General features: G+C 46.0%; 1 protein-coding gene across 3 annotated transcripts in view; it reads right to left on the reverse strand.

Moving 5' to 3' along the window:
* Positions 1-27,116, reverse strand: part of LOC311031004 (septin-9-like) — an 83,898-nt gene that overhangs the window by 56,433 nt on the left and 349 nt on the right. The window contains exons 2-3 of one of the 3 annotated variants that reach the window (XM_084037084.1): positions 19,105-19,167; positions 2,595-3,356 (exon numbers count right to left, since the gene is read on the reverse strand). In XM_084037084.1, the coding sequence (XP_083893210.1) occupies positions 2,595-3,356; positions 19,105-19,167 (825 nt within the window). Of the gene's footprint in view, positions 1-2,594; positions 3,357-9,511; positions 9,816-16,802; positions 16,968-19,104; positions 19,168-27,116 lie in introns of those variants that run through there. The other 2 variants (XM_084037086.1, XM_084037085.1) reach the window with 2 other exon arrangements.

Genomic DNA, 27,116 nt, shown 5'->3' on the forward strand with positions numbered 1-27,116 from the left:
CGGAACAAAGTGTCCATACAGCCGCTCGTGATTGGTTGACAAAATCAGCCCGAAACAGAGTATGTCATTAGAGCGCCTTGGACTCCTACAACAGCTGCCACATTCCTCACCATGTCATCTGTGTGAGGATGAATGTATGCATTGAACACTTGAGCATGAGCACACAAAACACGCCAGGAGTCCAAAATCCCAGTTAGATAATGAGATGAGCCCTAAAGCAACGATCTAACGGGACCGGATACAATGCTGATACAAGGGGTGAAAGTCAACAACACAGTTTCCCCTTGAAAAAATGACAAAATATTTATGTGGGAAAAATAAAAAGAATTTGCCTGAATCCACGCTGTGTGTACTCGTTGAGGAAATGGAAAGTAAATTGTAGTTTTGGGCAAGTCGTCAGAGCGCTGTGGTCTGTCGGTTCAGTTTTACTCCCAAATGACTGGAGGTTAAAGTGGATTTCTCTCTTTTTGTTTTCTCCCTGCAGACAGACTTCTTCTCACATGTTTAAGTCTTTCTCCATTTCTCTTCCCTTCTGCCCACTAAACCTCCTCCTCTCTCTCTCTCCACCTCCTATCTGCTCCTCGTTCCTCCCCGAGCTTCTCTCTAAGCAGCACCTCCCTCCGCATGCACGGCCGAGCAGGAAGGTTGTAATCTGAGCCAAATGTGGCAGAAGTCGAGACTTAATCCACTCACTTTTCCTTCGACTGACGCAGGCAACATTTCGGGATACTTAGTATACGTATTGGCTGATTCACTAATACCTGAGAAACTACAGGAAATCCCGAGCGGTCTGCAAAGAAGGCGCAGCAGATAGAGAGAGCCACAGACACACAGCGTTAAAAAAAAAAAAAAAAAAAAAAAAAGTTGGAAATTGGAGGCTTTCTATTTTTATGCTGAATGTTTTATGACCTCCAGATTTGGAATGTATCACCTCCCAGCCGCCTACGCCTGGATACTCCTCAACCAGTGAGAGCAACCCATGAGCACAGCTGTCTCCAGATAACAGTACACACACACACTTGAAGATGAGCCAGTCTAACAGGAGGTGAGTCAGGGACGGAAACAGCACAAACACTCCTGGAAGCCACAACTCGCAAAAGCAGCGCAAATTAACAATTTTCTCACCAGGAAGCTCAAACTCTTCGTCGCATGTGAATTAACGCAATAAAAAGAGAAAGCGTGCTGCAGAAACGGTAACACAGCCTGTATGCTCCACACCTCACAGCCTCGCACATGCAGCTCCACTGAAAACCAAGACCAGAAGCGTAGAGGCCCCGCTAATGGCCCCTGCAGCCCGTGATTCATTCCACCCCATGGTGACACAGAAACAGATGAAGTAAACATACACTCACAATTTAGGTATTCATAGACCACCACCGTGCCAGTAATTCAGCTAAAAAAATAAAAAAAATACAGGGTTTGTCCTGAGGGTGGCGCTAAAAGAATGGGGTCGTGGGGCAACCTTAAATATTAGGTTTCATCCACTCAGGGATTTCCACAGCGTATTTCATGGAAATCCAGCTATTAGTTTTAAAGATACCTCGACGTGCACCACAATGGAAACAGGAAAATACTAAATCAAAAAGGTAATCTGAGGATACTTAGACTCTAGAAAAACATCTCAGATGGACCAACACTGCCACCTCTGCACCGTTTAGATGTTGCATTAAATTTACAAGCGGTAATGAAATAAGTATAGTGGTGAGGCAGAAGTCCAGCAAACAACAAAACCTGTGTCTATCCCAGGTAATCTGAATATACAGTGATTTTAACCAGTCGCTGACTCAAGTTCTACTGAGCGGGGCGATGCAGTTGCTTGCCTGTTATTCTTTAAGTGCTGTCCTGGGAGCAGCCCTGGGATTCTCATCATCATCCTCCCTGACCTACATTCACAGTTAGTCTAGACCAGCGTAGCCAGACCTATCTCCACTCCGCCGCGTCAGCGCTAAAGGAAGTACTAGCGCCACACATTATCACCCTGGTACGGGGGGAAAAGACACAGTTGCACTAAGCACCGGATACGATGCCCTCTCCACCTGGATAGAGGAGATAACGGAAGGAGACGGGAATGCTGGGTAAAATAGGAAATGGCAGGCTTATACCCGCAGTCTACATCCAGTGATTCAGAGTAGTCTAGACAGACCGGGCTCATAAAGACTCATGCTTCTGCTCTTTATGGTCGGTACTATTGTTACGTCACAGCTGCCTCCAAGGTGGAACAAAACATCCAAATACTGAATTACAGAGCTACGAAAAGTAATTTCCTTAGAAAGGTGATTTAAATGTGATGTATGGTTATCTGTGTGTGTGTGTGTGTGTGTGTGTGTGTGTGTGTGTGTGTGTGTGTGTGTGTGTGTGTGTGTGTGTGTGTGTGTGTGTGTTTGCATACAAACGTCTGTATATTTAAGTGTCTCAACAAGAACATCCGAGTTTGTTGCAAGAATCGGTTAGGATGCAACCTGCACCATCAGTGTAGCCATAACAGCCAAAGTGTTACAGGTTAGTTGGACAATGCTGAAACCGGTAATGACGACACTCTGATTTTTTTTTTTTTGCACACAAGCGTGAGTCTGATGGACTGAGCGGGTACTCACGGTCTGCTGGTCGGGCTGTAGGGGGCTCCGGGACCGGTGACTGCACCCGTTCTGCTCTCGGCTCTGCCAGGGAAGGCAGGGGAGCACTGGGTGCAGGAGGCGGGTGGGTGCTGCTGCTGCCGCTGCTCTCCGCTGCACCGCTGGGTACCAAACCGTCCGGCTGTCTGAACACAGGCATCTCTGGCCTCCTGGAGGCCCCCTCCACCGGGTTGCCGACCGGGGAAGAGGGTTCCGCCCTTCTCTGAGGGGGCTCGGGGATCCTCGACACCGCGGCGGAGGACAGCTGGGCGTCCATCCTTTTGGGAGGGGCGGGGGGCTCGTGGGGCCGCGTCATGCTGAGCTCCGCCCGCCTGTTTGCGGAGATGGAGGTGGAGTTGGAGGAGCTGTCCAGGGGAGTACTCCGATTGCTCAGACTGACCTCAGGCCGCTTGAGGCCGAAGCGGGCGATGCCAGCGCTGGGGGAGTTGTCGATCTGCTTCGAGGAGACCTCGATGGACATTTCTGTGCGGCGGGACGAGGACGCGTCGGGGTTGCGGCCCCCTGACAACTCCATGCGCCTCATGCCGGTCTTTGGGGAACGTGGGTTGGAGGACTCGGACCTGGAGGAGGAGGAGTAGTCAGAGTTGCGGGAACTCAGGTCGTAGCTCCGCTGGCTCGACGTGGAGGAGGTGGAGGAGCGGAGGGGGTTGGTGTTCCGGCGGGACAGGGGCGAAGGGTTCGTGGACGAATCGGCCTCCTCGACTTCAAACGATCGCTTCAGCGCTGGAAAACACACAGAACACTTGTGGTCAAGAGGAGAAACAGAACCTTAAGGCTCATCGACACCAGCATCTCTATGATGTTTGACTGCATTTATTATTAAAATCTTATCATTATTCTGCAAAACAAAACAAAAATGCTTGAGAACTGGTGCAGCAACACAAACCAGCATCAGGCCTGAGAACTTATTCAGGATGTTGGTGCGTTTATTTTTACAAAAGTAACACAATAAATAAAAACGTGTTGACTCATTTGCGGTGCAGGAAGCAAATGTGCGACGCAACTGAAGATGAGGAGCAGATCATGACGCTTTGAACGCAACAGCATGAACGTTAAACGGAACAATCGAACCCGCATTAACGCTAATTAATCTTACCGGATTTGACGCGCTTCACGTAGTGCGACAACATGGCGTTTGGAACTTCTGAAACCCTCGGGATAATTATATTTACTTCCTATTTCCACCTACAAACACTCATCTGCGACGGAACGAAAAGAAGAAGTCCTTTCTAATGCCCGACGTCTCGCGCACCTGCCGACCTGTCTCGCGAGCCTTCTAATTGATCGCGCGACCACCTGACTGTATTTCCTTCGCTTTTTCACAAGAAAACATTCATAATTTGAAAATATTTAAACCACTCAGTAACAAACAGATAAAACATATGTTGTGATATTACAAAATAGCCAATTCTGATTTTTATTTTTGATTTTTTTTATGCTTACTATTTTTATTTTGTTAGTTGAGGGTAAATGTCATGTTTGATATGCTGTTGCTTTGACAGACAAAACCCACTACCATGCTTAACCAGCACTCTCCCTCCATATCAATTTAAGGGGCCAATATTTTATATTTGTTTAAGTTGATATCATTGTTCCATAAATGCTTTTCCCCCCCGGCCATTTGTAAGCTCCGTGTCAGACGAGAGGTTGACGCCAGGCTCGCCTCAGCTCGGCCCAGAGACCGGAGCTACGCGGCCCCCGTCCCAGATAAACACCCGAGCCTGCGCTGGAGTCTGGCCTGCTTTTCGAGGCCCACGGGCCAAGCACCAGCATGGGAGAAGACCCCTCTCTTTCCTGGAACTCACACATCGTGGGATCTGGTCCAGCAGGTTTTTGTGTCTGATATCGGAGGGTCGGGGTATCTGAATGAGCAAGACTAATCCTTTGAATGTTTTATTGTAAAAGTTTGATTATAAATGCAGAAAATAATGGGTCCTCGTGAGCTTCACCTGCTGTTCTTGACAATAACAGAGCAAATGATAATTTAGTTTGAATTACAGGTCAGCAATCCCTCTCCTGATCATGCTTTAAGTCCTCTCGAGAAAGGAAAGGGAAAAAAATAGAAAGATGTCAAAAGGAAAAAGAAAAAGGTTGTGACTGATTGAATAGTATGCTTCTCCACCATCACAGGTGGTTTCCTCCGTCTCCGACACTGAGCTCTTTGTGTCGCTCACATGAAATAATGTCATTTCATTTGAGAAAACTGGCTTTGAAATGTTCCTGGAAGGCATCGTTGTCTGTGTGGTCTCTTCGTCTTTAAGGAGAAGAGAGAGAAAACAAATGACACGCTAAGTCACAATGAAGTTAGTCATAAAATCCACTGGATGCGACGCTCGAGACACGGATGAGGACGCCTTGCCAATAAGGACAGGAAACGAACCGCAGACGGAGCAGCTGAGTTACTGTAGCGGCTCTCCCGTCCGGCCTTTAATGAACATTTCTCGCACTGCTAATGATGTGTGATGCTCGGCGTTTTGAGGGGCGAGAGCTGGAGCGGTGAAAGTCTGTGCACTATCCAAAAGCATTCTCCAAAGTGCCACAGACCGCTTAAAAAAAAAAAAATGTGTTTGATATAACGACCTCTCTGGCCGGGAACTGTGCTAACTGTGCGGCGTGCGACAGAAGAGCCCAAAACGCAGCGGCGTCCTTACAGACACAGTGGAGACAGACAGTTATGTTTCCATCTCACTCTCCCTCTGTTTAAACACAGCTGTACACTAAAGCAAACACAGCCTGCTCGGCCCTGAGTTAGAGCCAAACTCTCTGCCTCCGCCAACGTCATACCCCACTGCATCCTGGGATCTGTGCGTACGAGTGAAGCTGTGAAGCTGGATGTGCAGGTCGCACATTATATATCTCCCCCTTTGTGTATTTATGTGAACAAGATGGCACCAAGCTGAGACAATCCCAGCTGGAATTCAACCCCCCCGTTAATCTCCTTTCTCGGTGATATACCATAAAGTGAACCGCCAAATATGGAAGACATCGCACGCTGACGTTTTTTGACGTGATTAAACACATGACGACTGTTCTCCGATGTAGCCTGTAGTGGACGAGGACGGGTCTTCAGTTGTGGAGGGTCTAGTATGAGGAGAACCAAGCTGTCATACTTAATACTCTGGTATATTGTGCTTAAAATTTGTAGGATTTATGCTTGTTTTTGTCCTGGCGGTCCAACTTTCATCACGGCTTGAAATGCCTCAAACACACAAGGAAGTCCCAGGAAATAATGCATTCATGTTCATCTCATTACAACCCTCACAGTAAACCATTCACACGCCCACAGCCGTATCAGAGCACCAGTTCACACGAAGGCAACGGTTCCTACTGCTGCTGCTGCTTCACAATCAAGAGTTTAAAACACGGGACAGCTTGACATGTGACCGTGACCACGATGAGACACCTCCAACTCCTCAGCGAGGTGACCATCACGTCTCTTTGGCAGATGCACCACTTCCTCTGCTGTGACCATGGCAACCAGGCAAGTCACCATATGGCCAGTCTTACATGTAGAGCACTGAACTGATGTTCCTCACCCTCCTGTAGTTTACTAAGCAGCCTGAAAAAGGCCCTGCATGTCAAATTCAGCTTCGGACCACTGGAATAAGAGAATTTGGCCCTTAAATATAGTCTTGAAGCCCAACTCTCTTTCCTGTAAGTGTCTATTACAGTTTTTTTCATACTTTCCATCCCCTGCAGAAAAAAAAAACACTTTCTACTAGGTGTACAAAAAGAGCATCTTTCATCACAGGCTATTTGTTTTTAGCCGTAGCACGGCGCTCGTCGATAACTCCCAGGTCTCGCCAACTTGAGGTCGGCATCGGTGCAGGTTTTTACTCCACGTGTCCAGAGAGGAAAAACAGAGGAGGAGAGTGGTTTTAAAGCCTGACAAAGACCCGACTGTGTTCACTCCACCTCGGAGTGACCCTCGGTGCTTCCCAGCAGCTCTGATGCCGTCGGCGTCACGAGCAGGAAAGCTGTGCTAGTCGGTGAGTGTACAGCGGCCTGATAACGCTGATAAGGACGGAGCCTCCCGAGGACGGTTATCACCAGGACGCTTCCTCCCCAACAACACAAACTACCCACGAGGCTCCGCGTGGCACTTTGGTCACGGGACTGATCTCAAACTTTAAAAAGCTAATGGTCTGCTTTTTTGGCAAAAGGAAACATTTACAGCAAAGCTCCTTAATAGCACAGCTTCAGTGTATTATGGGTAACAGAGCACCGACTCACTTAAAAAAAAAAAAATCCAAAACCACAGCTAAGTGGCAGTTGGCTTATAATAACAGTTTTCATTTTTGAAAAGGCATTTAAGGTCCTACTATGATCCCAAATTTCTCACTGTTACCATAAATGATTTTTGTCCCCAAAGAAAGTGGGATTGTCATAATAAAATTGTCCTGTATATCATTAAAGAGCAATTAGTGAGGTGGCAAGTTTTTAAAGGGGTTTTGGAGAGAAATGTGTTGCATTTTTATGATAAAAGCACCAATAAATAGCAAATAAATATGAACCAAAACGAAACAAACAGCAGTTCCAATGATGTTTTATCTGTAATCCTAAATGCTTCTTATTCTATTCATCCATTAACACCTCCATTACCTGGTCATCGTGTTTTTTTAATCTTTATCCTGTCAGAACTTGTGTTATTGCAGCCTTAACCCCGTGCACATCTGCAAAGAGAGGCTGTGGCTGCGCTCCACTCCTCCGCTGCCTACCCCGACATTTTCACCAACCACAGAAATCTACTCCTGTGGAATTTCCTTCCACTGGACCAGTGAATGCCCTCGACATGCAGCATAGAGAGACAGAGGGAAAGAAAATGAAAGAAAAGAGACTCTAGCAGTGGCGGTGTTTGGCTAGAATATGGGAATAAACATGAACCAGATATCTGGTTCATATCTGGTTTATGGGATATTAAAATACTTAACGTCTCACGAACAGAAATGTGTTTAATTTGAGAGGGAAACACAAGAGGCTGTTTGCGAGACAACGAGACTCTTTCAAGGAGCGGGTAAAAAAAAAAAAAATGACACTGTATGAATGTGTGTCTCCATTATGCCGGGCGGAAAGCCGAGTAATCCCGTCAATGATCTGTGTCGGTCTGTGAGGTCGAAGTCACAGCTGAGGTCATCAGCCTCATGGGCAAGAAAATCCTGTCCCCCGTCTCTCAGCCTCTCACTGGCGTCATGAGCTCCGGGCATGACGGAGTGAATTTAACTTTAATTTAAATAAGATTACAGAAACACACACACCTTTCACAACATTCAAAATAATTCATAAAAAAAAGAAGAAATGTGTTCAGCTGCACGAGCAAAAGAAGGACAACCCTACAACTTAAATACTGTAACGCAAAGTGTGACAAAAGTACAAGTAGAGTCAGTAATATATATGAATAATATATGCTATAATATGAATCAAAAGTTTGCCACCATAAACTACTAGTCATACCAGACCAAGTAAGGCTGAGCAGCAAATTCATGAGAGGAAAATTCTCTCCTTTCAAAGTAAAAGTCTTGTTTCGTTCACTAAAAAGTCAACTAAAATCTAAAAAGTTTTCTTTTGGGGGGATGTGACATTTACTTTATTATGATATGGACACAGTGAAAAAAGGCCTGTGTGGCATTCTTAAATTAACTTAATACTCTTTCTAATAATTATTTCCTTATAGGAGCTCCTCATGACTGCAGACGTCCAAACTAATTTCATTCAATATTTGCTCATGATCTCATGAAAGTGGAGTCGTTGCTCATCTGTTGCTGTGCGATGAAAACATCTGTGCCACGCTGTCCTCACCGAGCCACACGGGGGCCGTACGTCACGGTGACACACAGGTATTACCACCCACCGAGGGCAACACACACCATCGGCAACCACAACAGTGAGCCGTCATGTTGGTGTTACACATGAGCGAGGGACGCCTGAAAGCGTGACTTCCAGCCACATGGACGTAGCCCACTCCTCACCCCCCCCCTGATGCCTCTCCTTTCTGAATGGCACTTATCTTTCCGCTCCGCTGCTCTGTGCAAACCGGCCGTTCAACGACCTGAAGGGAGGGAGAGGGAGATCCACGATACATACCGCGAGCAAACTGCCGTTGACAGAAGGAGCGGCTCCGGACAAGTGCGGATGCGTTTCCCTAATGGCGATGTGTTTGCGAGAGACGGGAGACGGATAGTGGGATACGCGGACAGGTTGGCTTGTCAATCCCCACCCTCCCTCCCTCCTCCGCAGCCATCAGGCAGCCAGGCCGAAGGGAGAGGGGCTGAGGATGGACGAGCTGCTGAGAGAGGGAAGGGGAAGCACAGCCGTTGGACGACGAGGCGGAGGAGGAGGAGGAGGAGGAGTGGGAGGAGAGGGATGACAGGGGGGAATCTGTAGGCCAGGGGCAGAGAGATGAAAAGGAAGAGGGAACAGAGGGGGGGGGAGGTGTGCCAGGTGTTCCCCTCACAGCCGTATCGTCAGTTGCTGTCTCCTGGGAGCTCAACATACAGTTTGGCTTCCCTGTCATGCAGGTTGCTCTTAGGAGAGGCTAAAATCAGTCCTCTTTGACACACACACACACACAATACGTCCACAACAAACACACACTCGTGCGTCTCAACAAAAGTCAAGGAAAAATAGCAACACTTTCAGCACGATTTCCCTTTTTCCAAACAGCTCACCGCAGACGTCAACGAGCCCTTCTGCACTCCGGCGTTTCTTTCCCAGAAGTCCGCGCGGTGCCAATCAAACATGTGGAAACCATCTATAGTGTCCTCACGGCAGGGTTAAAGACTCGCTCCACGGAGTGACAAGGAGGAGGAGAAGAAGGAGAGGAAAAGTGGCGGAGCAGCGGAGCTCGATCGAGACAGAGAGAGAGAGAGGCAGAAACTAACCTTCAAAGTCTGATATGATCCCTTCCAAGTGAGCGTTGACAGTGGAATCAGACATTTTGGGGAGCGGGTGAGTATGTGCGGGTGTGTATAATGCGAGAGAGAGGGAGCAGGGTTCCCTTTCCCCAGCAAAGGAAAAGTCTTCTTGTGGCGCAGTCCTGCTTTTTTAAACAAATCCCAAATTAGGAGCCCATGCAAGAGAGAGGAGGGGAGGGAGGGAAGAAAAAAAAAAAAAAAGGAGTTGAGCAGCTCACTGATCCAAACCCTCTCTCTATCTCTCCTCTCTTTCTTACAGCAGCAAACTTATTTTTCTCTTCTCCTCCTTCTCCACTTCCAGAGCTTGGAATGAGCGAGCGATGACAACCCCCCACCCTCCCTCTCTCCTTCCCTCTCGCTCTCTAGCTCTCTCCCTCCTCCTCCCCCCCTTTTCTCCTTCCCTCCATACCTCCCTCCCCTTCTGCAGCCGTCCCTCTCAGGCTGGTTCCTTTCCGTGAAAGTCCTCATTTTGAGTGGGCAGGTCAGATTATACACATGGTACGTTCAATCACACTTCCGGCGGACTTGGTCACATGACATTCCAGGAAAATGATGAAACACCCGGATGGCTATAGCAGAGATCTTTTTTCTTTTTCTTTCTTTTGATTATGCTACAACAGCGTCCTATAAAGTCAGAAATCAGCACACTTAGGTCCCTTAAAGGTCTCCATATCCTACATAGGAGTGAAAAGTCACAGTAGATAGATGAATAAATCCAGAGTGGAGAAAGAATCGTACTATGGACTAATATGGTCAGGCAGCAGGCGGTTAGCAGATCGCCTGACATGCTCGGTCGCTCTGGACGGAGACATCAATAAATAAGTATAATGACTTAATGACCCTGTGAATGAGCCTCTGTGTGTGTGTGTGTGTGTGTGTGTGTGTGTGTGTGTGTGATCTATTAGGAGATGTAATCATGGATCGTGGATGTGTGTATTCGTCCAATGAATGCATGTCAAGATTAACTTGTTTAGCCTTTGGGTTGTCGTGGTAATGATGATGATGATAATGATGATTATGATGATGATGATGATGATGCACAAGCACTTCTTGCTCCCAAATCAATTCGGACTAAACATGAAAAAAACTGCTGTCTCACAGTAAGTGTTGGTGTAACGTCACCCTCTGTGGCCCCTGGCCTCTTCACCAAACATAATAATTTAGTAGTGACCGGACACGGAAACACTGCTTCCAAAATAAGAGCAGCTCTAAGAGAAAAGGAGAAGATACATGAAATAAAAAGTTGGAGAGATGATAGAAAGTAGAGCTATATGGAAAATAATGTGGATTTGAGCTGAAATCGATTATTCCGGGTGTAAAGCGACAGAAAAACAAAGTTGTCGTCCCATGTGTGATTCATGATCGAGTGTTTGGGCCTGAACTCTTGTCTGGCAACCTTACAGCCAATTTATGGCTCACATTGGACTAAAAGTTTGCGTTTTCTGTTGATTCAGGCGTGTTTACCGATGATAAACACAGATGTGCACAGATTTTAAAAACAAATATGAGGCTTTACTGAACCACAACCTGCAAATCTGAGCTTAATCTCAAAGCACATCTCCATGAAATGAAAACATGCTGACTGTGCAACCCTCAATATGGGTGAGAAAATCTATCCAATCTAATCGTAATGAAATATAAGCCAGGACAGGCTTTTACATCTATTGCATTAGAGCAAACCTGTTTCTTTGAGGTATGAACCCCACAATAACACTGTCTCACCTTCTCCAGCAGGGGTCAGTGTTTCACCTATAAATAAAACCTGTTGCTACGGGCAGCCAGCATGCAGCAATGTGATCTGGAAATAGATAAAGATGGAGACATGGGGGAGAATCCTGCACCGGACACACCCTCAACCCACACAGTGAGTCTTGCCCAACACATGTGTGACAGATTCCTCCACTCCCTGGCACACACACACACACACACACACACACACACACACACACATATTCAGACACACTCTCAAGATGCATATGCACACACCAAGACAATAAATCTGTGGACATGCACACACACGTGCAGGAAATCAGCCCCGGCACTCACTGAAACGCACACATAGAAAAGCACACTTCCTTCCACTGCATATCCTTGCAAGCCCCAGCAAGCCCAGACAGCTCTAATTCAATCTGCTGTAACAACTGTCACACAATGTGTGTGTTTTTTCCCCACCCAGATGTGTAAAAAAAGGTTAATTCATGTCATAGCGACGTGATATGCTCTGGCAACAGTTTTAATCTGCCATTTAATTAATATATGCTTCGGATACGGTATGTTATGGCGTACATGTTTGCATGCAAGGTTATACGAGGTCGTGTTGATTGGATATCTCGGCGCTGGTATCTTTAGCTTCTTATGGTGTGAATTCCACCACACTTCAGGGAAACTCAATTCTGCGAAACTCAATTCCTGCGCTATGATCATCTTCCATATATGTTTACTTCCAAAAAAAACAAACAGAATTCTTCTTTATCTTTAGTGAGGATACAGTAGAAGTAATGCAATAGGCCTAACAGCAAACACACATATTATTATCCCAAGAATGAATTCATCACGAGGAGATAAAAATGCTATCTGTAATATTGAGTTTCAATATAATATTTGTTTTGACAAAAGTGTATAACTTTATTTTTAGTGGTTATAACGTGCATAATCGATCTCTTGGGGCCTCAGGCTTCTTGTACATTACTGCATTGTAATATATTTGAATAGGCAGCTGCTGGTGTTATGTTGCACTGCAGCGTATACGGATGAAGAGAGACAGAGACAGCCGCCTACTGCTCAAAGAACCCCAGACCACCACAACTCTGAAGTGGGTCCTGCCCTCATGAGAGCTGAAAAACGAGAGGCGCAGAGTGGGAGGAGGAGGAGAAGGAGGAGGAGAGGAGGAGGATAACTTCTATAAATGGACACCAAGCCAGGCATGGCAGTTGCTAGGGGCAATGCCAGGGCAACAGCGGGTTGCGAAATGTTTGCGGTCGAACTGCGTGTGCACGAGGCACACACACCGAGACACCAACGGGTCCACATGCCTGGGCGCCAGACTGCACCCTCCCCTGCGGTCCGGCCCGGGCCGGTGGACGGACGTCCTGCCATCGCTGGAAATCTGAGACGCAGCTCAATGGTAACCAAGCCCAAACTGGGCAGTGGGATCCACGGATACACCTGAACTCTTTCACAGCGGCATCAAACCTCTCCCCACATCTGTAGATTTAACAAATCACTTTGCATCACCAGTAAAGTGGCAGAAGGAACTTCCAGAGATAACAAGTTTCTAAAAACAAACATTATACGTGCAAATGCGAGTATGACCGGCGCATGCCAGGTTCATGGTGTAAATAATGATCCGCGTTTCATGTCGGGTCATGGCAGGTTTAGAGAGTCGTTGTTATTTTAAACATTACGGGTATCAGCTGCAGAGGAAACCCCGGCTTCCTGCTGAGTTCATCCTAAAACAACAAACGGCTCCGTTGGCCTAGATGCAGACTACCTAGCCATGAGTCAGCCTCTATCAAGTAAGCCATCTGGAAGAGGTTAAAAAAAATAAAATACGTGCAGCATTGAGTGCGTGTGCATTGACTGTGTGTGCGTGTTCATTTGTACATGTGTGTATGTTTTGGATGGGACTGGCTAGTTACAGCGGCTCTGTTTACATGGCAACACCCATAACAAGCAGCTTTACCTGGCTCAAGACTTTAGAAGGAAGGGGGGGTAGATGGACTAAACAAGAAGGAAAGGAGGGGAAAGGTGTGCCAGGTCTCTCCCCAGGCAGAGAGAGAGAGAGAGAGAGAGAGAGAGAGAGAGAGAGAGAGAGAGAGAGAGAGAGAGAGCTCCTATAGCTTTAATGGAATGGAAGGTCGATTCAATAGAAAAAGAGATATAGAAAAGAAATAGAGAAAGAGAGCAGCGTTACAGTGACTAATGGAATCAGCAGCACTGGTGGTGTAAACAAAACTAGATTACATTACACTACAGTACACTATAGTACACTACAGTACATTACAGTACAGTAAAGTGCACTACAGTACAGTACACTACAGTACACTATAGTACACTACAGTACACTATAGTACATCACTGTGCACTACAGTACAGTACAGTAAAGTACACTACAGTACACTACAGTACAGTAAAGTGCACTACAGTACAGTACACTACTGTAGAGTACAGTAAAGTACATTACAGTAGCCTACACTACAGTTACGGCACACTACAGTACATTACACTACAGTACATTACAGTACACTACAGTACAGTAAAGTGCACTACAGTACAGTACATTACACTACAGCACACTACAGTACATTACAGTACACTACAGTACAGTACAGTACAGTACAGTACACTACAGAACTGTGCTCTCAGCTGCAGTATGTTGGAAAATGCTTGAGCTAGCCCATCTGAACCTCATCACTGTACTAAGAATCTGCATTACTGGGTGAATTGAAACTGTGGTAAAGGGATACATATGGGGCAGTGGGTCAGACGGTTTCACAATAATAGCGACCGACACACACAAACAGATGAGAACCCCTTGGTGTGGCCCCAGAGCCCACATGCTGAAGTAGCTCTCGTCTAAAGTAAATGCACAGCTGTAGTGACAGCAGCTGCCTTTAACCAAATGTTAAACAGCAGCACCCGGCCAGCTCCGCTAACTTTAATCAAATACAGCACCTGTTGGAAACACGGCCCGCCTGCACCGCGCACACACACACACACACACACACACACACACACACACACACACTCAATTACTTTTGCTCAGTGGTTTTCTTTGCAGTGTGCCTGTGTGTGAGTGTGTGTCTGCACACATGCTGCCATGGTTGGGAAATAGAGCGAGCAGCTGTCCACCATCACAGATCTCTCTCTCTCTCTCTCTCTCTCTCTCTCTCTCTCTCTCTCTCTCTCTCTCTCTCTCTCTCTCTCTCTCTCTCTACCCCTCTCTCTCTCTCTCTCTGTTTAGTACATCAACAAGCCAGCATTGTGATCGCCATCCTGGTTGCCCAGGCATGTTGCTGTGGCAACCCACCCGGCAACAATACAATTTCAACGTAAACGTATGGAGGGGTACATGGGTATTATGCTGTGTCACCAAAAACAACAAAACATTATTGTCAGAAGACAATAAAAACCTCAACTCAGCACCGCCACCTGGTGGGGGGAACGTATATTCGTATTACACATACGAATCCAACACCTTTTTTCGGCACATCTTTCACGATGACTGACAATCTTACACTGGATTCATAAAAGGTCCGTAATGGGTCAGCTAAGCTGCTCTGGAAGTCATGAGTGCCAGCTGACTGTTTCACGCAGACTTCCATGACACATCATCAGATGACCTCGCCGCGACTGGAATGAATGGGACACGTCAGCCCCTTTTACGCTCCGGTCTCGGTCTCTCTGTGTGGCTGACGGACAGTTTCCGTTGAGAGCGTCATATCTGTGGATTTATGTGGGAAGAAGGGGAAAAAAACAGAGGAAACAAAGGCAGCCTTGCACATCAGCATCAGCAGCGAGAGTGGGGAGGAACATTAGCAAGACGTGAATTGAATTGATTTGGCCGTGATGATACGTGTCCAGATAACGTGGGAGTGGGACACCCTTTGTTCTATTTTGAATATGGTTTTTTAGTACATGTGATGTGAGCCAGCAGCAGCCAATAGACCAGATGCCTCTACTGTGCCACAAGCACACACACACACACACACACACACACACACACACCCTTTAGACATATATACATACCAGACATACCTCCAATGTGTGTTAGAGCTTTGATTCTTTGCCCTAGATTGTTTTTTTTACACACCAACCCTGTGTAATGTCATGAATAATGTATGTTGTCGTGAACATTTTAACCCATGAAAGTGTTGAGAATTAGCATTACATCTAAACTGATGAGTCACCAGAATTAGGAGGTTGCAGTACACAAACTCCTCCCCTCAAAAGCCCAGGGGGCGGGTGTCCCAGTGTTGCTGCTTTTTATTTTGAAGTGACATTAGTGATGTCTGTGACATTATTCTAGACTCTATTTAATAAATATGCGATTAGGGCTGTGCTGAACAAATGGGAAATCTAGGTTTCGATCGGGCTTCAGGTTCATGTGGGGTCATTTAAGCCCGATTATAACTCAAATTTGTCCAACCCAATGACACACATGAAAGTATTTCTACAGAGATGAACATTGGCTCAAAACAGAAACATACACAGCGTCCTTCCAGCTGAAGTTATACAGCTCCCTGGAGGAAGCACCTGGAGGAGACGAGGGGCCGCGATACAGAGAGAGAGAGAGAGGGAGCGCTACCTCCATCACACACTTGTCAATGACCTCACCTACGTCCAGATTTCACACACCATAGGTGCTACAAATCTACGCCCGGTCACAAACACACCCATGCACATGCTGCTGCTGCTGCTGCTGCAGCCGCTTCACCGTTTCCACTCGAGGTCGTTCTTTTGTTTTGACCTTTTTAATACCGCGCACTCACGCTCATAAAAAAAATACCATTAAGAAGCAGAGTGCATTGCCTCACTAATGACTTTAGCATAACTAACAACACACACACACATCATTCAATATGCATACTGTTTAAGCATCCGAGAGGAAAAACAATGTCATAGTGGGGAGTTTTATTTTAAGCTTGCTGGTGGATTGAAGCAGGGTTTTTTTTAGCTAAAGGAGGGACTGACTGATGACTGACCAGGGATCAGAGCCACAAGGGACAAGAGTAGTACTGTTCAAACAGAGCCCTTTCCTGTTTTCACACCAAAGAAGAATGGGAGAATGCAGATGGAGAGGGGAAAAAGTCAGCCAGAGAAAATTGTCTAAGAAATGAGTGCTGTTTCACCACAGAATCAGCCATTCAGAACGTTTTTTTTTTTCCCAGAAAGGAATGAGTAAAGAGGTGGTGACTAAGCGACAACCTGTTTAAGACAAAGACATTTAACTGGGAAACAATGGGACAGAAGGAAACGCAGAGGGCAAACATAACAGACAGATCCACCAAAGACAGCTCCGCCGAGCTGCTACACAAAAACCCTGCAGAGCTCCGGCTCCCAAAAACCCCAAAGAAAACATGCAGTCAGCAAACAGCACAGAATGAGAGAGTGGAAAATACCATGGAGGGGAAACAGAGGCAGGCTCTTACAGAAGAGACACCCGATCACAGTCCAAACGCTGATTGAAGAACCTTAAAAACTACACTTGGTTTTCCATCCAGAACGGAAGCATCCGGGCCCGAGAGTTTTGTCTTACCTGAGAATTTGTCCCCCTCCATAACCGGATCACTCCCTCCACAGCCACATGTAGTGTTTGCTCTTTGACTCCACTCTCTTTCTCCCTCCCTCTCCCTCTCTCTCTCTCTCTCTGTCTTTTTTTGGACTTCCCTTTCTCTCGTCCCTCTCTCCCTCCCTCCCTCCCTCTGTTCCTCTTCCTCCTCTTCTTACTCTCTCTTTCCTTTCGGGCTCTCTGTTCTCTCCCTCCCTCCCTCCCCCCTCAGTTTGATTCCTTCAGTGTGTCTCGCTAATGAATCCAGAATTACGACATCCCCATGTGCTTATCATATGTTGCATTCGCAGCTCTCTCTCTCTCTCCCTCCCTCCCTCTCTCATTCCTCTGATGAGACCAAAAAGACTAAAGCAGCATTGTATCTTGAAAATAGAAACCATTAACCATGTGACACGGACGGGGCTCCTTGCAGACTAAAATAACCGGACTTGCAAACTCTTCCGCCGAGCTCACTTGGAGTGTTCCTTGTGTGCCTGTGTGGCCTTGATTCACTCCATACCAACAGCAAACTTGTCAAAGCTGGAGTGAAAGACATTCCCTGAACCACGTCTAGACTTTTCCTCATGATGAATTGGACACAACTCTGCCTTTGTGAACGTGTGACAGGATGATAGCCTGTTGAAATAATACTGACATGCAGAAACAATACAGGGGGGGGGGGGACACTTCCAAAAAAATGGAGGATTAAAAGAAGCAGTGAGAGGAAAACCGACAACAAGAGTGAATATTTGTGACCGGTGTGTGTGTGTGTTAGATTAGAGGAGCCCCAGCCCTCGCTCGAAAATGTTACTTAGAGCCGTCTCCCTGTTCAGGAAACTCAGACGACCTCTGACCCTTGGCACATCCCTCACACTGCGCCGAGGGGGGTCAGAGGTCGCATGGCAAGCGTCTGAGCCTCTGATAGAGAGATCAAACGCACTCAGACATGTCAGTCTGACGTCTCGTTGCAACACACATCGCTCCCCTGCCTTTGTGTATTGCGCGTCCAACCTGTGTGCGAGATGCGTTTTCTTGGCGTTCTTTTTATTTGTCCGTCTCTCGCCATGCGTTCATTAATTCTTTCATTAAAGCCAGCTGCTGGATTTTGGTTCACCGGGTGACGAAATGAGGACCAAAACAAGTTGCAAGTTGCCCTAAGTGCAGAGCACACGGTTTACAGAGCCAGCGGGGGGGGGGGGGGGGGGGGGGACTAATGAGGTGCACAGTCCTGACAGATAAACTTGTGATGCTTCACACCGAAGAGGAAAGAGACGAGAGAAGCTGCTGTAGACGGAGCACTTCTGTAATGCTTTCTCCCACTCAAGTCAGAATGTTGCTGAGATTTTGACAAATAAAGTGAAGCTGAGAGGTTTCAATAAACAATTGTACAATAAAATCCCGCTTATTGCAGATTAAAGTATAGATTTCCAGGTCCTTAATAAATGTTACAATAGTAATCATTATGATCAGCAACTTGTTGTGTTTTCAATACAGCAGGATCTGCTGACTGCCAGATGGGAATTAACCACGGACAGATCAACAATAGGGACAGTGTTGGATAGACCTGTGTGTGTGTGTGTGTGTGTGTGTGTGTGTGTGTGTGTGTGTGTGTGTGTGTGTGTGTGTGTGTGTTGAGGTTACAGTAAAGCATCCTCCTAAACACCCGCCTGCTGGCTCGTAAATCTGCCCTGTTGGCAGATGTTTTGTATGGGGGCATCACACACACACACACACACACACACACACACACACACACACACAAATACACACACACCCTGGGGCGACGGCATCAACGGGGAGGTCTGCTGACAAGCAGGGCCTCATCCATACCCTTAAGCACTTCCCAACAACCATGTGTGTGTATCCGCTTATGCATATCTGCATGCTTTTGTGTGTGTGTGTGTGTGTGTGTGTGTTCATATGTGAAAAAGACAGAGAGAAATTGTCTCCGGTTCTAGTTCAGATACACACATCCCATTTTACCAAATACAGTTTTCTTTGGGGAAATGATTTCCCCCTGTAGATAATAAGGAAGCACAGCCGTACGGACACATCAAAACAGAAGTGTGTGCTGTTCCTTGTAGGACATGTTGCCATCCCTCTCCTTATCACCGCGTCTGTGATCTGGTGTTACCTGCTATCAGCTGTTATCTCTACAGGAAACAGCGCTCCGCCCCCCTGTGTGACTACATGCCTCCCTGAGGGTCAATGACAGTGACTTACATCACACTTTACAGGAATGCTGACTGAATAAACGGAAGCTGGATGGACAAGGGTGCAGTCTACTTACTGGGACTGGTGATGCCAGATCCCTCCCGGTCCGTTCTCCTTGTCCGAGCGCTGGCTGATCTCGCTGTGAATGGGGGGCGGAGACAGAGCGACACATCAGTAACATTTCAAGTCAAGATCAATCAACACACTCACCAACAAGGGGCGAAGAATTGGGAATGAAGTAAATGATCTGAAACATAATTTCTGATCCTTTGAGACGTATTAAGACACAGAGAGGTCAGACCCAGTCTGGGTCTGGTTTTTTGACTGTCCCATAAATGAGCATTTCAGCTGACTCGCTCCGGACTTAACAATGCATAAGTGGAAAACAGTTACTTCACACTCTCCTCGAGGCCAACATGATCTACAGTCGTCCTGTGGAAAAACAAAGAGTCAGCCCATATTTGGAAGATTATTCTTTCTTGACCACGAGAAGCTGAAATAGGTTACAGAAGGAAAAGCCAGACATGTTTTCTCAATTTCATTTGTGGTTCTGTTTTGTATTTTTATAACTGTGAGGATGTTGCGGAAATAACTCGCATGTGGGGACAAAATGCATGAAATCGGATCGCGATGAAAGTGAATGGGAAATAAACTGATGCACATGGAGATGTGCTGATGTGCTTGAATATCCGTATGAGGCTTTGGTGGTTAGCTTTGTAAAATTAAAAAAAGGACACGTGATTAATGCTCAAAGACACTGTTTTCAAATACATGTTGGGCTTCATAAAAACCCACACCGAAGGGCCAAGAGAAGTGTAGGACAATCAGGGAAAAGTGTAAATAAAAGGTTATCTTCTAGTATTGATTTTCTCTTTCAAAGGGATAATTGCAGGAAGCAACTGACAACTGAGGATAAGGAGCAGACAGATGTGTCACTGATGACCTCAGACACTTGATCCTGACAGTTAAACACGAGTGTTCTGGTGCGTTTAGTTAAGCTGATGGTCTGCCAGGTCCTACGTGATGCTGGCATGTTCAGGTCCAGAGGAATCCCTCTTCCTCTTGGCTGCGTTCCATTCTGTCTGAATCACCAGACGTTGCATAAAAAGAGGAGGCGGAGCCAAACGTGGGGTACGACTGTTGTTTTATGTTTGAATGGGTGATTCAGCTCCTTTAGAGTGGTCTTTTCCATCACTTTGTTCCTGTGGTGATCCCCCTTACCGCTCCTCTCGCGCCACCATGAGGTTCACATTTATGGTTTCCTGTTTGATGATGGCGCGATGACAAGACGCTGCATCACTCTCAGATCAACCACATTCTCGATTGCCCCCCCCCCCCCCCCCCCCGCTTCCTCCGGCACCCAGTCCTCTCTGCATCAACCCAGTCGGTGCTGTTAATGAGGTTAGTTCATCCGGCGGCTGGTGACTCAGTTGTACCGTCCTGTTTGCAGTTCTTAGAAATACTTCCTCCCGCAAATCAATGTACGAGTTGATTAATTCTTCCAAGAACGCCAGCAAACATGGTGCTTTTTCCACCTTGTGTTGTTATTTAGTTGTTTAGAGCTTCACCTTAATATCTCAAATGAGGCATTCTGGGTAGCGAAGAAAAAAAAACACAGAAAACTCAACAAAACCCTAAAATAGAAAATGTGTCTGGTTTAAACTAATGGTAAAAAAACAAAAAAAAACAATGTCCTGCTATGGAAAAAGGTGAGAATGTCTAAGCTCCTGTGAGACTTGTTAATTTTCAAACCAACTGTGCAACAAATAACTAAGATTTACCTAAAGAGACTTGTGTCAAGCTGCATACTTTTACCTGACAACCTCTCAATAAGACTTTTATTATTATTATTATTATTATTTTTATTAATAATACATTCTATTTGTTGGCGCCTTTCAGGACACCCAAGGACACCTTACAAAACATAAATAAAACATAAATAAAAGCAACACAACAAATTTAACGGTAGTAAAAGTAAAATCAAGTCTTGAGTCAAATTAAGTTAAAACATTTAAGTTAATGAAATGAAGGTGCATATGGTATGCTAATCTAAACAGATGTGTTTTAAGTTGTGATTTGAACTTTTAGTGAGTAATTTGTACTATACTTGTTTGAGTTGCATGCAGAAGATCATAAAATGTCTTTAGGCAGCTCTGACTCCAAATTTACAGAAAGTATTCATGTGAAATCGGCATAAATGTCAGCAACGGAGCTTCTTTTAAATCACAAACTTGGCATTCAGACTGTCGAAAGGTGCAACAGTCTAACTTTTCCTGTGCAAATCATTAATCTGACGTGGGCCGTGTGATACGACCGCTGGCCTGTTGTGTACACATCTGAGCTTTAGGTGTACGGAAACATGACGGAACAAATAAGAGCCGGCCAAGTCTTTCAAGCCTCGCAGCCAAAAAAGCATGCCCGTACCTATTTACTCTTCTAGCTGGGAACACGGCACACACACACACACGCACACACACACACACACACACACACACACACACACACACACACACACACACACCATCACCACACAAGGTGTGCTTCAAACCAATTTAAGTTTACCATCGCACCTAAGTCATGTGCCAGAGGAGCCATAATGACACCACAAACGTGTTGATGTGATAATATTGGGCTTTGGAACGATATGATCGGGAGCCAAGTGTTTTAAAGTGAGGGCAAAGTACTGACAGATATAAAGTGAGCAAATATGCATGAGCCAATCACAGCGAGCCTAAATACAAACTGAAGGAGTGACACTTGAAAAGTTGAACTGTGTGTTGGCAAAGGCGAGTGTGTTAGTGTGTTAGTGTGTGTGTGTGTGTGTGGCCCCAGACAAGACTGAGCAGGTGAGCAGGCACACACACACACACACACACACACACACACTTCTAACAGCTTGATGGGTTCATAAAAACCTCCCGTCACTAAGCTCCACGTCTTTTTTCCCCCCCGAGGGGATTTCTGAGGTCATATTTGTCTTATGACAGCGCGGCGTACAACAGAGGTCATTAGGAACACATAACACAGGAAATGAATGAAACCAGTGTTTATGAGGAAGGAGCAGAAAAAATATGTACTTTTTGCAGCGGCGCTGCAAGTCATATTGTAGACCGGAGCAAATGCATTGTCGTCTTTGTATTTGCTGTTGACCTGAACCGATTGATGTCAATCTCGGTGTTGCCTTGTATGTGTGTGTGTGTGTGTGTGTGTGTGTGTGTAGCGTGACCGGTCAAGTACATGGCTGTGCCTGGACAAACACGTCAACTGATTGGTTATTGGGCTCAGATGACTAGAGAAGGTAAACAGGGTGCAGCACTTTAACGCACTTGAAACACAAGAGATAGACACACACACACACACACACACACACACACACACACACACACACACACACACACACACACACACACACACACACACACACACACAAACTACCTGAGATTTTCGTGTTTGCACAAGGAGGCCACGCCGTGTCTTATTTGAGTAGGAGGTGAACTCTCTCTCTCTTTCCTCCCTGCTTCGCCTTTTCCCTTTATGTTGGTGTTTTCATGACAATATTAATCAACTGTGTGGCAGACGTTATTGGAGCGTACCAACAACATTGTGATGGAAGAGTTGTTTTCTTTGCGATGGGAACAGCATTTTAACCACATCACCCACCTTGCATCATCAGACATAAACATATGCTGCTGATGTTTTTATTTAGTGAATGTAAAAGGTGAAAAATTGCCTTAAAGTGCACATTAAATAAAAAATGGCCAACTTCCTGTTGAGGCTTTTCTGCACGTCTCCACATATTACACCTGCTTACCAAATGTCATACGTGTGAAACCACAATGAGGTTTTTTTTCTATGGTATTTTCTTTTACCATATGTGATGCATGTGCAAAGGTTAAGCTCATCCAAAGGCGATTCATTAGTATAAATAATATTTCTTTGCATTTCAAAGGGGTCCTCATAATAAATAATTTTTTCATGACTCAATTATAGAGAAATAATTCATAAATCTGGATCCTGTGTCCTTGTTTATTGTTCGTTTATCTCCTGTATCTCCTTTTCTTGGTTCTTATTGTTGTCATAGTTTGAATGAGGTCAACAGTCCTCAGCTCTTTATCTCTCTACAACTCCATCTCCTGCAAAGCCACTTTTGAGCGATTAAATCTAATTTAAAGGATCCGATAATGTCGATTATCATACATTATTACTTCAGTCTAAATCACAATGTGAAAACATCGTCCCTAATCCACTTCCTCCTCCGTCTCTCTGCCCACCCGTCTGTTCCTTTGTGTTTTTACGGCCCTCATTACACATGTTGAGTGTGCGCTGCAAACACACCGTTTCACAACTCTGCCCGTGAAAGAGCTGCGAGCGGACGGACGGGTGGAGGGAAGCCGACACAGACTGAATGGCGAGCCAGCCATTTTTCAAGATTGTTTTTACAGCCCAGATAAGGCCTTTTTACCTGGATGCGTTCTTAATGAGTTCGGACCACACCGAACACACACACACACACATAATTGAGGAGACACACCGGCCTTGACCCTGAACTGCGCTCCTCCCAAATGAATAGCCGCTGTTCTGGCGCCAAAAGGTATGAACCGGCAACACCTTCTCCTACCTCTGCCCTTTCGACATGGAGCCATTCCTCAATCGCCACGTTGAAAACCAAACACCGCTCTGACAAACACACACATTCTACCTTTCCGTACTCTTCACAATGCAAACAGCGGCCCAAATCGTCTAAAGGCTGTTCTCCAGCCGGGGTTAGACAGGATACCGCAGCAGTCTATAAAACAATACTGGTGTGGCAGATAAGGATCGGCTTTCCTCTCTTCAGAGGCTGTTAAAACCCCACAGAGTGGGTTAAAAAGTCCATACAGCTTTATGGGTTGAAACTCCCCCTGAGGAAACATGTAGTTACTGTAAGTCATAGGTGAACAACGTGAGGAAGGGATGAACCACGCTGTTACAAAATACAAAAAGAAAAGGTCCTATCTACCATCATTATCTAATCTGCGTGTTAATCGCCTTAACAATGCTGTTCCTGAACCATCACGTGTAATAAAGTTTGAACTGAAACTGAAAATGAAGCGGTTGAGTTCAGCCTCAACAATGTTTGTTCAAAGACCGATCACCTCGGACACTATTATGCTATAAGTGATGTCAAAGAGTTTGCACGCCGCCAGCCATCCGGCTCCGAACGCGCATCATCTTGCTACAGTCGTGCTCTTCTGAGCAGATATGAATCACTTTAAGTGTAATAAAATATTCATTCGTGTCGTGACAGGACAGCGCCGCTCCTGCCAAACAATGGAGCTACCATCTCCTGCCTACAGAGGTGAAGCAATTTCCACATTTCTTACGGACTTTTTCCTTCGATCTTCCTTTCTAATCAGGTCCAAAACTAATCAAATGACTTGAGGTATTTTTAATGAACTTGAAATGTTTTGAAATCGCAAAAAAAAAGCATATATATGCCTGTCGACGCACTTTATCATTCAATACCCATGTCTAGATGTCAGTGCACATGTTCTACCACACGTCAGAACCGCTCTGAGCCTGCCATTATCTTTTTACAGGCTCTCTCCTGGCCTGGGGGCCCTGCAGTACAGGCAGGCTGTTGTATCAGTTGACACCCCCAGCAGCAGCAGCAGCAGCAGCAGCAGCAGTCGGTATCACAGAGCTGCATTCTTGGCTGCAGATAATAAACACAGAGCGGAGTGGACACTTCAGAGCAGGCTCCACGCGGCTGAGAGGGGAGGACCATAACGCGGCACAGACGAGACAGAAGAGCGTAGAGCCTCCTGCAATCAGGGGAGATTCACATTCCAGCGTTTATCAATGTGTAAGTACGGTGTAGTGTAGAACAAAGAGGAAGTACTGAACAGTTACAAGCATTCAAGCCCTGTGCCAAACCACATAGGTGTTTTGATTAATACCCAATGACAGAACACTAACCCACTTAGTGACTGTAACCTAAATTTACCTATAAAGCATGCAGATTTATCAGCATCACCTGGTTACTATGGCGATGGTCAGAAGGTGACTTTTGGGGACGAAAAGTCCACGTTGAAGGAGAAAGGAGTACATTTGTTGTTCATATGATGAAAACGAATCAAACTGATCTGATGTTACACTTCCACACAGTCATCTGATACATCCTGCCTCCTCACACCTTCCTTCCCGGGTTCAAGGTTGCCCCCCCGTGACACCCATGATTTTAGATCACACCGACCAGAGTAGCCTACTGTACGCACGCACATCCGCGCGCTCCAATACCTTATTAGTCCGTTATTCCCAGGCAGCCAGGACGGCAAATTGAGGGTTACACCATCCTCGGCATGCTCTGCTAGATGACAGGGCAAATATGTCTCAACACAGTTTATAGCCTGACTTTCAAGTTCCCATCTAACAATAGCTTAGGGCTCCGAATCAAAGCCTCGCTGACTCTCCAGCAGGAACAGGCCGAGAGCCGTAATGCAGCGCGGAGGAGAGAGGAGGCGTTCTGTCACACAGGTACAAGTGGTGGAATTAGGTACGTGTGTGTTTGGAGTGGGACATAAAAGCACATACCAGATGGAGCGCACTTGGAAAATAATGACCGTGTGTGTGTGTGTGTGTGTTGGCGTGGGCTGTTATTCATACAGGTTACTCATTGATCCAGACGTCTTGAGGGAGTGGTGTACAAGTCGGGGATCGACTCCACGAGCAGCTGTGAGGGGTTGCTTGAGTGAACACAGACACACACACACACACACACACACACACACACACACACACACACACACACACACACACACACGGACAACCCCCCTCAAAAACAAAAAAACCCGAAACCTCACATGTGCCAGGTACACAATCATTCTGCTTGTGTGTGTGTAAGGGTATTTGCGTACAAAACATACACACACATACACCATACACACACATACACACATGCTGACCTTCCTGCTCTCAAAGTCACCCCTCCGCATCTCTGATGCTTGTCTAAACACCACTACAGGTTAGAGAGGAGGGCCTTTCACAACACACACACACACTTTGTTATTAGACAATTCCCCGAGTGGAACTCTGACAAAGAATGTGACAGCTCAACACACGTAGAACGGCAGAAACACACACACACAGAGGAGGAGGAGGAGGAGGAGGAGGAGGAGGAGAGGTGGCATGACCCAACATGTGCTTGGCTCCGATGGAAAACTGTTGGACGCTCCATCGCACAAAGAGTCTGGGAAGAGGAGCCGGGAACGCCGGCATTCCGCGAGATAGGTGTGTGTACACTGGAGTGAGTCTGAGCGTAGAGGGGGAGGGAGGAGGAAGTGATAGAAAGCAGTGTGAGATAGAAATGAGAAAATAAAGCAAGAGTTGGGACAAAGGACAGAGGGACGTCACAAGAATCAGTCGGGACGCAAACCACGGCGATCTAAGCAAACAAACAGCTTTGGTTCAAGCCTCGGCAAACACTTCCCTGCTGAAGGGTCCTTGAGCAAACATTAGACTTTTAGCTGCACAGTGTAATCACACGACGTGGGTCTTCCAGACATCTTTGGAGAGGCTGCGAGCTACAATTACCTCCGCATCTTACGGGAGGGAATTTCGCAATATACCAGTCAGATCCTGCCAGAATAAATAGGATTATATCGATGCAGATGCATAAATCAACTCATTCTTCGGGGTATTAGTGGGGAGGAGTGAATGAACCGCACCATAAAACTGTCAATCAAAAGACAATAACAGCCTACCCCGTCTTATGATGGGAGCAGGCGACAGGAGGCACTAGAATATTTCACCTTTTTGTTCCAGCAACTTTAAATTAATCCCACACGACCTTTGTGCTCCCCATGTTTTAGTGTCAGTGATACATTTAATTTATTTTGCATATTTTGCCTGAAGACTTATAGAATGAGCTTCTGGTAATGATGTTATATGTGAGATCTGGTCTTTGGGGATGTTTTACATCCACATGCATGCAGGCCTTGTTCTAAGGGGAAACTAAAAAGAAGATTCATATGTGAAAGCAGTGAGAGAACACAAAATGTTAAACATTTACTTGAAATTACTCATTCCTCTCGGTCACCACCAATACTT

Source organism: Eutrigla gurnardus (genome assembly GCF_963514095.1).
Source record: "Eutrigla gurnardus genome assembly, chromosome: 20".
Lineage (NCBI taxonomy): Eukaryota > Metazoa > Chordata > Actinopteri > Perciformes > Triglidae > Eutrigla > Eutrigla gurnardus.